The sequence below is a fragment of the Heterodontus francisci genome, chromosome 13 (genome assembly GCF_036365525.1).
Source record: "Heterodontus francisci isolate sHetFra1 chromosome 13, sHetFra1.hap1, whole genome shotgun sequence".
NCBI lineage: Eukaryota > Metazoa > Chordata > Chondrichthyes > Heterodontiformes > Heterodontidae > Heterodontus > Heterodontus francisci.
In genome coordinates this window covers 101,019,721-101,038,111 of record NC_090383.1, presented here as the reverse complement: position 1 = coordinate 101,038,111, position 18,391 = coordinate 101,019,721, and the positions used below count along the sequence as shown (strand labels likewise).

At 42.7% G+C, this 18,391-nt stretch overlaps 1 protein-coding gene across 1 annotated transcript; it reads right to left on the bottom strand.

The window, feature by feature from the left end:
* Positions 1-596: 596 nt before the first annotated feature.
* On the bottom strand, positions 597-17,842 carry grem2b (gremlin 2, DAN family BMP antagonist b). The gene is made up of 2 exons (XM_068044155.1): positions 17,624-17,842; positions 597-3,793 (listed from the first exon to the last, which is right to left on the bottom strand). The coding sequence occupies exon 2, from the start codon at positions 3,790-3,792 to the stop codon at positions 3,289-3,291; it is 504 nt and encodes a 167-aa protein (XP_067900256.1). The 5' UTR covers position 3,793; positions 17,624-17,842; the 3' UTR covers positions 597-3,288.
* Between the last annotated feature and the right edge of the window lie 549 nt (positions 17,843-18,391).

Below are 18,391 nucleotides of genomic sequence, written 5' to 3'. Positions count from 1 at the left end.
TAGTATGGATTGAACTGTAATACCCTTACCACCACTCCCTGCTGAGATCTGCAGAGTTGGTGCACAGCGAGGATCAAAGCTGTACATTCCTGCTGTGTGTGGATAAGATATCTCCAAACCACCAGGTAAATTTGAAAATATTTAGTTCAATAAATGGTTTACCTTTCACTTCTTAAAACAAAATAATTTCACTAACATTAGTTCAGTGTGTTTGCTCCTTAGTTCAACTGTTGCCTAGTACAGGGATGATGTTTTGGTCACTCCAATTATATCATTTCATTGCAATGTTAACAACATGAGGACATAAGAAAGGTCAAGATTGGAAAAAGAACTAAAAGTTACCTGTAAAAATGAAAAAGGGTGGGTTTTATCTCAGGAGCTGAACAATACAGCTGTGTATAATATTTATTAATCACCTCAATAAAAGGATTGCAAATGCTATGCCAAAGTTCGCAGATAACACCAAGTAATATTGGAGACCTGGATATTTCAGAGAAATATGATTCTTAAAAATTGAGACTTTGGACGAAGTGATTTTTTTAAATTCAAGAACTTATTTATTATTTTATTTTATATAATTTACAGAATGCCTATAAAATAATCATTTTTCTCAGTTTCATAGCATTTCTTCATTTTGATATCCATAAAACTTAGTAAGTTTGTCTAACCAGTACAAGGCAATCTCTTTTATACATCAGGACCCCCTATTAGAACATTGCATTGTTCAGACAAACCTCAGAGACCTAGCTCTTTGAATGAATCAAACCGAGCAGTATACCAGATATTTCTTGGATTCAGCTATTGGAAGTGGTTAACACGTATTTAAATGTGATGATAGGAATTGTCAGACTTCTTACAATTTGAAGATTAGGCTGTCTATAAGATTTGAAGGATACATGTATTGTCGCTCTGTACAAAGAAAGGAGACAATTCAGACAGGGGGAGGGCCAGGAGTACTTCCTTCTCTCTACTGTCAGCAAAGAGTTGGTTAGAACACCACTCAATTGAAGTGATGTATTGGTGTGAGATTCAGAATCTGAACCTCCACCCTCCATTAATATTGTTCGTACTACACTGCATTCTGCAACACAGTTTATCAACCTGGGTAACACCTTATGCAATGATACAATAATAGACTTAGCAGGCTAACATGGTATCAAACTTGCACATTAAAACAAAGGTTTACCGTGCTGTAATGCTGACATCTTTACCCCATCGCTATGAAATGTGGGTGGTTAGTGTAAGCACATCAAAAAACTGGAGGAATTTTATGGTGAAGTAGCTTCATGTCAGTTTTAACATCAAGTGACAGGACCAGCCCCCCGACATGGATATCTCATTTAGAAAAGAAATAACCAGGATTAAGTCCAAGCTGGTGAAAACATAAATGTGTTGTGTGCATGCTGAGAATGTCAGACTCCCAGGACTATATTGTTCTGTACTGAGAGCGTAAGGAAGGAAAATAGACTTCTGGTGGCCAAGAAAACGAGTTTTAAATCAGATGATGAGGAATAGCAAAAAGAAAATTGACTCCAGGGAAGTCATAGCTAAATGTATGGTTGGATGAAGAAGTATTGTCTTTGATGTAGTTCATCTAAAAGAAAGCAGGATTGTAGTGATCGGGCAAGAAGTCCAGAAAGGCAGACTATGTTAAAACATTGAGAAGCTGTGATGTGTGTTGGAGAACTTATAGGTTACAAATGGGTTTGGTGAGCCATCACCACTGCAAAAGAGCTAGGTCTAATACCCAATGTGTCACGGCCGACACATTGAGATCATCAGTACCATCCCATAACCCCAGTCAATGAGTCAGCTTAGACCCAGCGTTTTGTATGTTACATGTCCATTTTAGCATTCGAACATTAAACAGAATTAAACTAAGTGTCATGCTAAGAGGTACAGTCACATTGTAAAACTATCAAAATGATGATTGATGCAGTCAACAGTGCAAAAAATGCTTTTGCCTATCAACCAACTGAACTGTTCAATAAAAAGGCTTTTAGCATTACAATTCTACATTTTGCTGCTTGTGTCTTTTGAGTCTGATAGTTGGATCCTTTCATTTGTGAAATAGCAATGCTATGGATACAGGTTTCCCCATTGTTCTGTTTAATCTGCAGTAATACTAGGTATATTTACGGTTCAATGGGAGGGCTTAATTGAGCAAAAATGTTCACGGCACAAACGTTACTCCTAAGTAATATCATATCCTTTCTGATAGTTAAGTTTCCACTTGGCATTTCTATGTGGCACTGGACACAACAAAGCAGACACCAGAATAACTGCATTGTATTACAGGGGAGTATTATTGAGACCTCCATAACATGGGTCACTGGCACTTCTGAATCATCAGAACAAAATACTGTCCGCATGCAGTTTAAAAAAGATAAAATAAAGAATATACATCAATAACTGTACTAATTTACACTTTCATCATATATTAACAATAATCGTTCATAAAAAAGAAAGGAAATATAATCCATCGTCTTTTAGTGCCTTTGCCATGTTCAGCTTCAATGGGATTATGTTTGAAAAGTGCCATTTATTCATACTTACATGTACAAAATTATGGTCATGAGTACTGAAATATAAAAGGCATAACGAAGGAAAACAATAATTAAACAATGTTTTGAATAGTTAAATATATACTATTATCTTCAATGCAGGTTGATCAGAATATTCCCATATAAAACATTACTGAGAATTTGGGTTTCTGGCAGTCCCGAGGTGCAGAGTGCTGGCTCAGTCCCAGGCTATATCTCTGTGCTTCCAGGAGCACAGTGCATGTCTGTCCACAGTCTAAGCAGTTCAAATTCTCTTATCTGCAGTGAACCATCAAAAAGTCTCCTATCTGTTTTGGCACCACATCCGTATCATATCACAGGCGACAGCAGTGAGTTAAATGAAAGTGAAAATGTCCAGACTGTAAAAAAAATTAAAGATAGAATAGGGATGGCTAAGATTTCGACTGTTTGGAGTCTGCGACTGGGTTTAGGGCGGCTTGTAATATTAGAATGGAATTTTTTTTTAAACAAAATTTTATCAAAAGAATTTTACACCCATTTCTGTATAAAAAGGAATTGTTATGGATGTCCAATGTTTGGGTGCAGGGGTGCCCAATTCAATGTTCCCTGCTAAAAGTTGGCCGTGCTCAAACTAAAAAGTTGCTCACACATTAGGGCAGGGGTTTGTACAGTGTTTGCTTTCTACGGGTATTTATCTGATGGTAGCGTTGAGAGTTGGGTGTATTTCCTATAGACTGGGGAGGCTGTGATTGTTTATCTTATCTCACTGCTTGCTCCAGTCATTCACATTTACTGATATACATTTGCATTGCTTGACTCGTTGGATTTTCTTGTGTCGGAAGGGAGGCTGCAGGTCAGGGCAGTTCAGTTTGACAGTCAGGGTAGTAAATTTCTGCGGTTTACAGAAGGCACAGGACTGAAAGGACTCTTGATCCCTTTTAACATGCCTGGGGATATAGAAGGAGTTGCACTGTCCATAGCAGAATCTGTTAATGACAGTTCGGCTCACACAACCATCTTCGTTGATGGTCTGCCTAAGGGGCTGGGTTTTGCACCAGTCGCTCTTCAGGTACTTCCTCTCTGTCACCACCAGTGCCTCTTGGCTGGAGGCAAGCACATCCTGTTTCCGATGTGTGCGTTTCTCCGAGCTGTTGGTGTTTCCCTTGTAAAGAGGTGGGATGGCTCCTGGAGGACGATTTTTCTTCATTTCCACTGCTACCATTAACATCCCCACCAGGAATAGAAGGATGACAAGTTTCTGATACATCCTACAGAAAAACAGAGTCAACAGTGAAGTAAGATTCAACATCTTTATATCAGTTGTTTTATTATCATTCCTTGTCTTCTGATGAAAAGGGTGTATTAATTTTCCCCAATTTGATATATAATATAATCATTTCAATCAGACTGCTGCAAAGGTAATGTCACTTTTTTCATGCTGTTATGGTCTTATGCAATATCAGTTCTGGGATTTACCAATACTGAGTAAGCACACATTTTGTTCAAGTGAGATTCCCATTCCCATTTTTAGGTGCATTCTCCTCTCCCCTTTCTTGGTGTTTTATGTTTAATACAATTTCGCTGGTTAGCCTCTTGCACATCCCCCACTACCTCTGCCTCACCATTGGCAGCCATGCCTTCAGCTCAGAATTCCTTTCCCAAAATGTCTTTGCCATTCCATCTCTCTTTCCTCCTTTAAGATGGTGCTTAAAACCTACCTCTTTGATCAAGCATTTGGTCATTGTCCTCATTCTCCATCTTTGGCTCAGTGCCAATTTTTGCCTGATAGCACTCCTGTGAAGCACCTTGGGATGTTAAATGCACTAAGTAAATACAAGTTGTTGAGGTTAAGAGGGTAGGTAGATGACTGGCTTCTGGAGCTCTCCCAGTGCTGCTGTGTGACTGGCTGCTATGAAGTCCATTTTTTTTTCTCCTTCCTTCCCTCCCAAGAGGAAAAAGGCCTTGCTTCCTCACCATGGTACAATAACATGCAGAATATATCACATGGATAATTGTGGGCCTGAATTCATAGACTGTACAACTATGCCAATTTGTTGTTCACAAATAGCGATGGCTGTTGTTATTTAAAATAGACAGTTACAGGCCGGACAAGCAATTCAGTAATAGAAATAGCTGAACCGTTTTCTCACAACCAGAAGATGGCATTTGAGTCCCAAGCTTTACTTTTGGACCGACATCATTCAATTGGTAGTTTATCAACTTTCAGCCACTCCACTAGATGGAGTATTGCACAGAGATTAGATTTCCCATATTTGGAGGGAAAGATATTGGGCTGAATTTTATTTGGCGGTGGGTGAAAGAAAGAACGGCCCGCACGCACGGGTCGCACGCTGCAACGCCACCGTGACCCAGCGTGCAGCAGTTCATTTAAATACGCAGGGCGAGCTGTTCCCCCAGCCCCGCAAACACGTAGTGGGGGCAGTCTCAGCGATGCTGTGAATGGCATCTTGTGCAGGTGCTTGTGCCATTTTTAAAGGGCTGCCAGACTTGCCACAAAAAGTGCAGAGTTGAACCCCTTACCCTCCCCCCCCCCACTACACTGCAAATAAATTGTCGCTCCATTTCCCCCCCCCAAAAACACTTGCATTGCATTGTTGCCCCCTCCCCCCAACAAAAAACACTTAAATTGCCGAGTTGACCTCTCCCCCACCAACTGCACAAAGTGCAGAGGTCACCCCTTCCCCCCGCCTACACTAGAAATGCAGAGTTGACCCTGTTCCTCCCGCCCCCCCACCCTCCAACTGCTCTAAGAATCCCAAGTTCCCCCCTTCCCCACTTCGGTGGCGCCATCTTTCCCTGGATGGGAAAGTGAAGGCGCGTGAGTGCTGCCCCTCGAACGAAAGATCCCGGGCAGTCGGTAAGATCGTGGTGAATGGTATTTAAATTGATTCATTGCCTTTATTTAAATATTTAAAGTTGGGTCCCATTGCCAAGCCGGGGGGGCGGGGAGGGAGGGGCCTACCATGGAGCCTTGCCACCGCCAGGAAGATCGGGCCCAGCAATCCCGGCATCGGGCTCCATGACAGTCAGCTGCCACTGCAATCTTCTGGCCTGCCCCCCTGCCACGGAGCCCGACGTTGGGAGCTCAGCAGAATCCTGGCCATTGTTCCTGTGGTTCCTGTGATAGAATCAGTCTCCATCCTTAACTGATGCAGTAAAGGAACAATGTTAATAGGCTTTATGCAGAGATGTGTGGCAATGGGTGCCCTTAAAGGGAGAAAATCACGGAAAAATCAGATGCTACCGTACAATTTTTACTTTTGTAAGTTATTGTCTGCTTACTTTCCATGTGTGAATTGATCTACACTTGTAAAATATAAAAGGCTGTCACCCTTGTCTTCTGTATGCACTTAAGCTATTGAGAATTAAACTCTATCATCTGGTTAATTTACAATTGATCGCATATCTCCGAATGGACCAAAAGATACACAATGAAAAATATGCCTGCAAACAAATTGATTGAGCGAAGCTGAATTTATGACAGTTATTTTCTTAGAAACATGCGAGATGGGCCAGGCCCTAGCCAAAACTGAAGTCAATGGGGTGTAAAATGGGCATCTGACCTGGACCCGTCTCATTCCCACCAAGCCGGTTATGTTAAAATCGGGGCTTAAGAATTTATGCTTCAATTCAAAAGTCTTTATGGCGAAAGCAGGAATTAATACATGTTAAAAGAAAAGAGTGCAAAAGTTCAGAAAGTGTTTAGGTTAATAGACTGTGAACCACCAAACTTTAAGAACGGATTTAAAAAGTCATTCATCTAATAGTTACACTGAATATTTTGGCTGGAATACTCTTATCCTTTTAAGCCCTCTGTCCCTTATCCCAGTACAACATTTTCTGGAATGCTAGTTGCAACCCTATTACTGACTGCTGGCCAGAATTATTGCTTTTGCTTAACCGTTTATAATGGCCCCTTAATAACAACAGCAAAAGCCAGCAGAGCCACATTATACTAGCGGCTCCATGCAATGAACCCACACAAAGCTCTGGTTTTGGGTGTGCATTGTGCCAAGCACCACTCACCAGTAGCTGAATGTTAACAAAGAGCCAACGATCCTGAGCTTTATTTTCATTTGTAGTTTGAAATGATGGCTTCATGCCAGTAACACCTGTCAAAATTTCCATTGCTTGCAAATTGGCAAATTAAAACTACAGTCATAGTTTAGTCTCTCTGATGATGGAACAGTTCTTATGTAGCATCAACAAAGAAATTGTAATGCACCATTTGTCAGAAGCAGGATTTGAAGTGTGCAATGTTCATGCAATGTGCACTGTGTGTGCTGACTATTCTAGGTCATTGGATAGAGTCAGAAGGGACAGCATTAACAGACAGTGTGTTCTATTGGATAAAGGGGATCCAGGTTTGCTGAAGGCCATTGATTCAAGAGAAGTTGTGCAAGTCCTAGCCATGTGGATAAGCCAAAATCGCAAAACAAAGGATCAACCATATAGGAAGTACATTCAGTGTAACATAGAACACAGACTTATGCCTATGGAAAGCAAATTGTACGGTAACCCACTGAAGTTTTTCTATCAGTTTATCCCACATTAACTGTGATCCTCAATTAATGCACTGAGTAACAGGAGACATATTCTGACAATAAAAGGCCAATGATAAAGCTAAGAAAAATAATTTAGGATTATGTGCATATTGCAACATCCTCTTGGGGCTGACAGTATACTGTCCTTCAAGTTTGGACTGGTAGGTTAAGATATTGTTCAAATTCCACAACAGGACTGAAGCTCCCCTTTTTTTATTGAATAATTAACAGTGTTAATTATGGGATTCAATAACTGTTTTCATATTACTCATGGGATTTGCATAAAATTATTTTGAAACCTATGTCATTGAGTTCATTGTTGCTGTTAAATTATGAGTGTGGATGTTTTTGTTTAACAATATTTTAAAATTAATTTTCAGTGATCAATTCTAATGACTTTGCAATAACAGAGACAAGGAATTAAGTTCATGGAGAGCTCTTAGCTTTAAACACACCTTATTTATCATTGATTCAAGGCACTAAGGTGAGCACTTACCATTTTACCTTTGTGTTTTAATATGAATGTGATCTATTTTTTACAGATGTGTGTCTGCGCACAAAGAAGCAGAGTGCACAGGTTTACAAACTGCAATTCCTCTTCATGGTGAGCTTCCCATCTCAGATAATGCTATTATGGGAAAGTGACAAATGGCACCAGGATACTACACATGGAGGGCGCAAGTCTGCCCTTGCATGCAGTCAGGTAACCCAATGGGTAGCAACGGCAGGGACTAAAGAGCAGATCTCCTGCTTACCTTCTCAAAGAGGTCTAGTGTGCGTTTCATGGGTACAAGAACTGAAAGCTTTTAGCTTGTTCACTGGTTCATAGTTCAACTCATCGGTGGCATTATCATGACAGGGAGGGATTTGTTTTTATTATAAGATATTCCATAGAATGTGGGTGAAAGGAAGAAAGTTGTTAAGTATTTAAACAGTGATCACATTCTGTTCTACACTGGAAATAGTTCCATGGAAATTATATATTGGTGGTATTATCTCATGAGGTGAACCTTATGGGTTCATGTTATAATGAATTGAAGAGATTTACATAAAATCTCACACTGTGCTACTGACACAGCACCGTGTACATATATTGGGACCAAAACAGTCTTGATCATCAGGATATCTACGTATGTGGAATTTGATCCCAAATTTCTTCCATAATTTTACTAACTATGCCTCTTGTACTTTAGTTGTAGTGAATTTATTCCCTCTGTTCTTGGCTTCAAGAGCCTCCTAAAAAACAATCTGTCTAATTGTGCATCTGGTTCCCTTCACTCCCAGCTTGGTGTCTACCTTTCCTTCCTGCAAGGCATTCAAAGAAATTATTTTATGTGAGGAGTGTTATATAAATGTAAGTTTTTATTGATATAACACCTTCTGGCCTACCGATTATCAGATGATTGACTTTTTTTTTCTGCACTAGTCACATCCCTTCGTAAGTTGCATTAATTACCAGTTATTAACAGGGGCAAACCACTTAGTACTCTGGACAGCAAAGATGTATATCAAGGTTGACAGAACATGCATTAAGTTATGAAAAATCTCTGGCTCACATCTGAGGCCATAGTCCAATTTCTGACTGTCTTGCTATCCTCCCTGCAACCACCTGGTCAAGCTCATCAGAAGTCTTTTCCCGTTGTAATTGACTCTGATTGCAAACCATTTTAAAATAATGCTTCTTATTTAGCTTATTATATATTTATATTTAAATTGATATAAATTTATACTGTTAGTAAAGGGTAGAAAAATCTATGGCTAATTAATTTCCAGGTTTGGTGAGATAAAAAACAAATTAATTTGTAAGTTGCTCAGATACCACTTTTGTTATTAGACCGCATGAAGAGTCTATATGGATGTATGCACATGTGTTTGTGTTTGTGTGCACACGTGTGCGTGTGTAAACGCAGCCTGACAGGAAATCATTCAGATTTGCATATTGGAATTCTGTCTCTGTCAGGTCGCTAAAGCATTTCTTTCACACATATGGTTGTAGCCTTACTCTCCTGTATTCATCCATTTGGCTACGATCCTCTGCCAAGTATTTAATAGATCGATTAGACTAGGCTGCTTTATTAATGTCTAACTTAAAATACGTTTAACATCATTTACAGCCAATCGCAGTATGAAATCAACCCCAATCCTGCTGGGTTTATAACATATTTGTGTAAGATTTGCACTTTGAGTTGATCCAAGACCATTTCTTACAGACTCCTGAGCTTTAGCTGACACGGTGTGAGGTGAAACTGGCCCACATGTGATTGACATTTACACAGCCTCTTATGCATGCTACAATCTCTGTTCTGAACTCTGAGGGACCCTCACAGATCCATGCCAGAGGGTGTTGCACACTAAGCTGCAGCTCTATCTGGGAATACCTGAAAAATACATCTGTTGTGATGATTGTTCTTTACAATTCTCCCTACTTCCTGATCATTAGTGCTGCTCGCCCTCACAACCTACCATCAAATGGACAGCGGGACAACCAGAGACGCATCCCATTATGGTCAATGACATTCCACGAGTGTTTAATTCTCATGATACACAAACACACTCTCCCACCTTTCTCACTACCAAGCTGAAGACTATCCATAAGAAAGGCCCTACAATAAAGGCATGTGTAACTAGGAGTGATGAGAATTTAAAGTCATTTAAGAGTCATGGGCTGTGTCATGCAGGCCCCTACCTGACAAGAATGGGGACACATTAATTTCGCCACATGGACATTAAATTTCATATTGTTGCTGGAAAGAAAAGAAGGCCTGTTACAAGGAGTTGCCAGGCCCCTGGCTGGAAAGACATTTTTGCATATTAACAGACAGTATTTGTAGACAAAGGACCATTCCCTGACCCACCCAATACACAAAACCAGAAGTGGTTATACTAGTCACATGACTACCCTGCTGGCCAACTTGGGGAGTTTTAAATTGTAGAGACAGGGTTTGAACTGGCAGAAAGCTGTTTGTTCTTGGATTGATAAGACCTCTCCTGGCTGGCTGCCATAGCCTCTCCTGTCTGCTCCCATCTCTTTCTCACGGAACTCCAAAAACGACTAAAGACACATGAACCCCAAGAGAGAAAAGTCTCCTCCAGTGAACAAGGTTTAAGAAGAATACTGGGCCCCAACAACAAGCAAGATCTACCTACAATCAAGCAATATACAGTGAGCTTGAAGAACCGTAACAACAACTCTTCAGATATTGCCTCAAACCTTTCCACTTTAATTTTTCTCTGCTCTTTTCTGTCTCTATTTGCATGTGTATCGTGTATGCATGCTAGCATGGGTGTGTTGTGTATCCGTAGGCATCAACCGAATTAGAGTTTAAGTTTAATAAAATTTCACCTTTCTTCTTTAAACCTAAAAAAGCCGGTTTGTGCTCATTTCTTTACCTTATAGTGAGAAAACAGTGAACAAGGATTCACCAAGGGGGAGCTAAAAACAGTGTGTTTAAAAATAAAACCCTGTTACAGTAAGACCAGGTGAAGGCTGAAAGGGAACCCTAGACCTCTTTCTCACCTGGTCGTAACAGACTGTACCACTTGAGTTATTGAGCTACCTGTAAGTCAATGTTGCATTAACTAGACAAGAATAATTGAATCCCTTCGTTAGCCACATTTGCTCTAATTTCCGGTACTTGAAAGCTTTTCACTTTAAAAACATTTGAGATACATGCTTTTATGTGAAGCATTTTGTTATTTGAATGCCTGTGTGCTAGTTTCACTTTCTGTAAATTAATAGTCACACATTTTATTATCTGTTGAATAGTCACTGCACTTAGTCATTTTAAAAAGACACTAACTTTTGTGAAAATGTTTTCTGCAAATCTTTGTTTATAGGCATGGAAAATTGACATGTCACTTTCATCATAATAATATAGCACACGAGTGATATGTTTTAATGTGATTTTTGTCATCTCGTGTGCTTAGCAAATTGTTTCTTGATTTATTTGCAAACACACCTGACTTCCACTCCTGAGTCAGATATTCTTGTAATTTTATGAGGGCCTGAGCAGTCATCTTCTCATACTATTAAAAATGTCGAAAAATAATTTTACAAAATATCTAGGAGGTGCTTTTGACTATCTAACAATTTTGCCTGGGTTGCTAGTATGCTGCAGCAGGCACATTCAAATTCAAGGCTGTGTAAAACTGCCTATCTTACCTCCTTCGTGTGCTCAGGACCTGCCTCCTGAGTTACGTTTTAGTTTAGTTTAGAGATACAGCACTGAAACAGGCCCTTCGGCCCACCAAGTCTGTGCCGACCATCAACCACCCATTTCTACTAATCCTACACTAATCCCATATTCCTACCACATCCCAACCTGTCCCTACATTTCCCTACCACCTACCTATACCAGTGGCAATTTATAATGGCCAATTTACCTACCAACCTGCAAGTCTTTTGGCTTGTGGGAGGAAACCGGAGCACCCGGAGGAAACCCATGCAGACACAGGGAGAACTTGCAAACTCCACACAGGCAGTACCCAGAATTGAACCCGGGTCGCTGGAGCTGTGAGGCTGCGGTGTTAACCACTGCGCCACTGTGCCGCCCTAGTGCCATCTTCATGTCACTGCACACCTGAAGCAGCTTGGCAGCAAGACGCCTGCATCTATGGTACACTGAGTATTGGGATATTAAATGTGTACCTTGTCTCAACCTTTGAAATCTTCATATAGGAAGTCGGACCTTGGGCTTCCAAGTGACTGGGCTTTAAGTCACTTGGCAACTTTCTTCCATGGCCACGTGATCTAGGGATTAAAGGTGACACTGTAAAATGTGTGGAGTAGTTTACATAACTGGGATCAATGATCCATGAGTCATGTTAAAGCTCTTCAGCAATTCAACATGAAATTGCACTGATGCGCCAGACGATAATGGACCTCAGCAAGAACACAAGATCATCACACCTCCCACACCTACTAAACTTTTGCCTCTATAATGCTTGCATCACTCTACTTCCCCTGCACGAGTTGGAGACTTGGAACTGTTCACACGCAGACTGGGCATAAACTGAAGCAACAGGCCAATAGCATCTTTGTTGCATCTTCTGCATTTGGTAATGTGAAGGTGTTAACAATAGTTAGGTAAGGATGCTGGCTGCCCAGCCTCCCCTAAGCATCACAGTTGCCTTTATCACTGTTTGAGCATGTGACCAGACTCAACCAGTCATATGACACTTACAGAGCTCTCAGAATCTTCTCTCCAAAGACCTGGAACACATTTCTGGAAGGCCATGAAGCACCTGGCTCTCGACCGCTACAGATGGCCTCAGATCCCAGAATATAGGAATCTTCTCCAAAATGAGGAGAGCGGAGGTCTATGAAAGATGGAGATGTATAATTCACCGTAACCTTCTGAAGGAGCATGCTACAATGAAGATGATGAGTATACTACTGTAATGGTTATTCTTTCTTCTTTCTTTTGGGCCTCCTTATCTCGAGAGACAATGGATAAGCGCCTGGAGGTGGTCAGTGGTTTGTGAAGCAGCGCCTGGAGTGGCTATAAAGGCCAATTCTGGAGTGACAGGCTCTTCCACAGGTGCTGCAGAGAAATTTGTTTGTTGGGGCTGTTGCACAGTTGGCTCTCCCCTTGCGCCTCTGTCTTTTTTCCTGCCAACTACTAAGTCTCTTCGACTCGCCACAATTTAGCCCTGTCTTTATGGCTGCCCGCCAGCTCTGGCGAATGCTGGCAACTGACTCCCACGACTTGTGATCAATGTCACACGATTTCATGTCGCGTTTGCAGACGTCTTTATAACGGAGACATGGACGGCCGGTGGGTCTGATACCAGTGGCGAGCTCGCTGTACAATGTGTCTTTGGGGATCCTGCCATCTTCCATGCGGCTCACATGGCCAAGCCATCTCAAGCGCCGCTGACTCAGTAGTGTGTATAAGCTGGGGGTGTTGGCCGCTTCAAGGACTTCTGTGTTGGAGATAATGGTTATACACTGTTGGATTCCAGATATCAAGTTTACCTTGCAAGTTGCAAAATTGAGTTCTGATAATTTGCTGGGTCGCACCAGATAAAACAGTCATGAAAGTTGTCAGCATCCCAATAGTTTACTAATATCCTTCAGAGAAAGGAATCTGTCACCCCTATCTGATGTAGCCTACATGTGCGTCTAGTCTACACTATGTGGTCAATTCTTAATGTCCTATGAAGTGACTTAGAAAGCCATTCAGTTGCACAGACACTCGCTATGACATGAGAAGACCCAATGCCACCTTTTCAGAGCAACTAAGGATGGGTAATGCATCCAGCTTTAGCAGGGTCACCCACATTCAAGGGCAAACTTAATAAGTCACATCCATATGGGGCTTTTTGTTTGCATTTTGGGTGAGTTTTAATAAAGAAACATTTTGGAGTAATTCTCGTTCCACCACCATGATATAAAAATAATTACTGAGAGAAAGGAACAGATATTTCTCCTATTTCTCATTTACATGCCACCCCTCAGAGACATCATCCAAAAACATAACATTAGTTTCCACACGCACACTGAGACACCCAGCTTTGACGTACCACCACCTCTCTCGACCCCTCCACTGTCTCTCTGTTGTCAGACTGCGATTCCAATATCCAGTACTGGATGAGCAGAAATTTCCTCCAATTAAATATTGGGAAGGCTGAAGGCATTCTCTTCAGACCCCGCCACAAACTCCACTCCGTCAGTACTGACTCCACCCCTGGCCCTAACAGTCTGAGGCTGAACCAGACTGTTCACAACCTCGGGGTCATATTTGACCCTGAGATGAGCTTGCCGTCACTAAGACAACCTACTTCCACCTCTATAGCATTGTCTGGTTTTGCCCCTGCCTCAGCTCTACCGTTGCCGAAACCCTCATCCATGCCTCTGTTACCTCCAGACGTGACTATTATGATGCACTCCTGGCTGGCCAGTTTGGGGGAAAATCACTGTTGGGTGACTGGGTGGTGGTGGGGGCGGGGGGGGTGGTGGTGGTGCTGGGGCAGAGGTGGTGCTGGGGGACAGCAGTAGGGCGGGTGGGAAGAGAAGCCTCTGCTGGCTACCATCAGATCGGTGAGAGTAAAACCAAACTAGGGCAGCAAAGCGGGACGGGGAGAAAACATTTAAAAGCTCAATGTTCTTGACTTGTGGAATATTAACACGGGTCCTGGGGTATTTTCCGCAGTGTGTTAGTTTTACCGCTTTGGAGTACATATTGAGAAACAATGCGTGCGAACACACCCTGCGGAATATCGGATGTGTGTTCTTAAAATTGTTTTTTTTTAGATCGGTTATCCATGAATAACGCATCAACATTAACAATAAGCCGGCTTTACATCAGCGGGCGGCAATAAATAGCGTCCGATCTAGGGATGAGGTCCCCTTCATCCCCGGCAAAGTATAAAAGCTGCAGGTTTTCCTGTGGTTGCGCTGCACTGATTCACACTGTACAGAGTGGGCAGACAGCAGGAGCTCAGCCATTCACTAGTACATTGGGGGACTATGTCAGGAGCCTGGCACTGAAATAACTGCAGCTCAATGGTGAGTCGAGAAACCGGCTGAGTCCTCGGGGTAGAAGGTTTACCCTGAATTTAAGGGAAATTTTAAACCAAATCTTTCCCCCATCATTGGATATCCAATGTCTAGATTTCTCCATCCTTTGGTGTAATTTAGATCGTTGTAGTTCGATCATCCTGATTTTTTTTTCGTCAATCACAAGCATCACTGGCTTTCTCCACACCCCCCCCCCCCCCCCCCCCCACCACCCAATAAAGCTTGAACTGGCTGATGCTGCAATTGAGAGCTTTGGGGTCGGGGTGAGATTAAGTTCCACTGGACATTGAAGTAAGCCCAGCCCGAGAGAGCGGAGCCAGGCTGACAGATGTCCCTCCATCGACCCTATTTCAACGCTGCTGCTCTCAGTAACAGGTTCCAAAGCAAAAAGGAGGGCTGAGCAAAGGCCGCCTTCCTGATCTGTGTCGCCCTATCTGATCGAATAGGTGAAAGTGAGAAGCGAAGGTTCAAGGACACAATCTGGAGAGAGAGAGAGTGAGACTGTGCATGTCTGTAGTTAGTAGTAAGATGTTGAATAGATGCCCACTCCAACATGGACATGTCAGTCTGTTGGTCTTAATCTAGTTTAGGGATGGAGAGGGCAGACTGCTGCTCTGTGCCCGGTGCCAACAGTTTACTGAGGCAAAACACCAGTGACAACACGATCTGTTACCGAGGAGACCGCGAGAAACACTGTAGCTTCCTGAGATATCCTCACTCATTGGAAAATCTCATCCAAGCCTCACTCGGTGGAAGAAAATGATGGAATGAGATGCTGCTATGAGGAAAACGTGGCTTCAGCCCGGTCTGCGCTACAAACATTTCCCCTGATTGAATTAAAACTGGGCAGCGAGCTGGCACCAATGTCCGAGCTGGTTTTGCCGGACCTCGGCAGTTTTTCGAGGTCAATGCTTTAAGCTGTGACTTAACTCGCAGATGATTTTACTGATTTAGAGACTCCCCTGCTTATTATAAAGAGAATGGGAGTGAAGTTCTGGTACTGTGCAGCATCTTCCCTTCACCAGCAGACCATGTTTTTGGGGTCTCTCTCACGTGAGACCCAGGGAGTGACTCTGAAAGCAGCTGCTCCGAGATAGCCCAGAGCAGTGCCAAGGGAATCTTTCTCTATTTCTCCCTTTTCATTTGGTCTAACCTGGTATTATTGAGGTAACAAGCTCCCTGTAACGCTGTCTGCTACTTTTAACACCACCTCATAACCATGCCAAATTTTAAGCAAAGACCTGCATTTACGTAGTGCCTTTGGATCACTGGACAGCACAAAGCACTTTACAGGTAATGAAGTGTAATATCGGAAACGCGACAGCCAATTTTCTGCACAGCAAGCTCCCACAAACAGCAATGTGATAATGAGCAGATAATCTGTTTCTGTGATGTTTATTGCGGGATAAACATTGGCCAGGGATAATTCCCCTGCTCTTTTTCGAAATAATGCCATGGCGTCCTTTGCATCCACCTGAGAGGACAGATGGGACCTTGGTTTGACATCTCATCGAAAAGACGGCACCTCTGACAGTGCAGCGCTCCCTCAGTACTGCACTGGGGCGTCAGCCTGGATTTTTAACGCTCAAATCTGAGAGTGGGACTTAAAGCCTCAACATGCGGATTCAAACGTAAGAGGGCTATCAACTGAGCCACGGGCTGACGCCTTCAATCTGTGCCCCCGGCTGTTCAAACAGAGACCAGTGATTTTCCTATTTGTATTGGAGATCATGTGCTGAGGTGGGTGATGAGCGAGAAACCTCACCATTGTTGGGAAAAGCGAGTTGTCTCAGCGCCCGCCTAGCGGTCCACTGTAGCTTTATTAGCAAGTGACTCGCCTTCTAACTGAGAAAGTATGTGTAGGACAGGGATGATCAAAGAAGGGGGAAATAATTACTGCAGCAACCTAGTTGGGACATCAAAGGGGAAATGCATAGCCGATCTGTTAGTATCATTTCAAGCTTACTTTTCTCAGTGTTGCTTTCCTGGTGGAATAGCGGCGTGTATCTATCTGTTTTACTTGGTGACAAAGCGGCTGTGAGGAATGATCATCATTTGTCAGTGCATTTGAAAGGTGGCTGCGTGTTTCTCCAAGTATGTTTTTGTAGTTGCTCAGAGGCAGAGATGATGCCGAGACCGCCCTGGGTGTCTGTCATTCCCATCACACGCGGGAATTCGGTCCCAAAATAGCTCTTCATTTACTCGGCGCTTTCCTTTTAACTTTACAAATGCAACATCATTCGCGCATCAGTTTTATAATGTTTCTTCTAACACAAGCTGACAACCAGTGTTAGAAATGAACCCATTTAAAGGTCCAGTTTCTGACTTTTAGGCTGGCCAGAAAAAATCCCCTTTCTATTCCCACCTGGAGACTGAGTGAATTCCAATACTGTCCCTGCGGAGTGGCACACGGATTGGTTAACCCTGGGTGACCAAAATGTGTGATTCAGGATTCTTACCAACGACTGATAAAATATTGATGGGATGGAGGGACCGCTGTGAACCAACCAGCGCCCCCACTGCTGACACCTGGCCCGTAAAAACTTTATCCAGCTTCTCTGGGCTGAAACCACTTGTGAACTCTAATTTACTTATCCAATTTCACATTAATAAGATGCCACTTGAAAGACGCGGGAGAGCGACTCTGCATGCGGCACGCGTTAGAAGTGCAAGATCTGAACTCTGTGGCAAAAAAGGGGACCGCTTCTTTAAGGTCATCAGTTACGGTTACCATCAAGTGCATCTATAACGCGTCAAGTGTTGCAGAATTGTTAATATATACATACAGGGGAAAATAAACAAGGTCATGGTAAAACGATCTGCCTTCCGAAAAGTATAGCAAAGTATCATGTCTAAACATCATGCCTGAAGTATGATTTTACTGAACACAAGCTACAATATTCATCAGGGATCAGTATCAGACCACAGGGCAATCCCCATGATTTGATATTGCAGATATTGATATTCACTTCCCTTGTGTTCACTCTTGTCAATGTCTTAATGGTCCTTACCTGCAGAGCAGAGGTGCTGACCCGTTGCAGCGTTGATGTCTACCGTCTGGGATGTTGATCTGCTGTGAGGGTTGTCAGGAGTGAGCTGCCCTGTTGTCTGGAGGGGCTGAGTCCCATATACACAAGTGGAGGTGGAGAGAGTTTCAGACTGGGCTGGTTATACAGCCAGCGCCGTTCAGTCTCACTTCTGGCTGATCAGAGACTCTGCATGTGGATGTTATCAGAATGTGGGGCTCGGATTGGCTGTGATCAAACACTCAGCCAAAAAAACAAATCACACACTCCTCTGAGTAATATTACACAAGCAACAGCCCACGGTGCCGCGGAGGGGAAACTCTTTCTGCAGGGCACAGCTCACCAGGCAAGAATTCAGCCTGGCACACTCATAGAATGACACGCACGGTAGGATGGCACAGAGGCTAAGAATCTCACCACATCTGTAAAACAAAAAAAAAACACACTGAAATGTCTTAGACTGGCAGTCCAGGTTCACAGTGACACAGAATGACACCAGTCACGATACAGACTTTGTTTTCAAGCACGATAACTGGAGGCATGCTCGGAGGGGCATATTCTCAATATTGCCCGTTCTCTGCCAATGTCAAAACTTCTTCAAAATGGAACAAAATAATGGCACATTTTTTTTATCAGAATGTCACCCAGTTCTAGAAAGGAGCACGAATTCCAATTGGCCAAACCTAAAGGTTTTTAAAGGTAATCTCGGTGGCAAAATTTTAAAAAAAAAATGTTTTCCTGATTCTCGTTCGT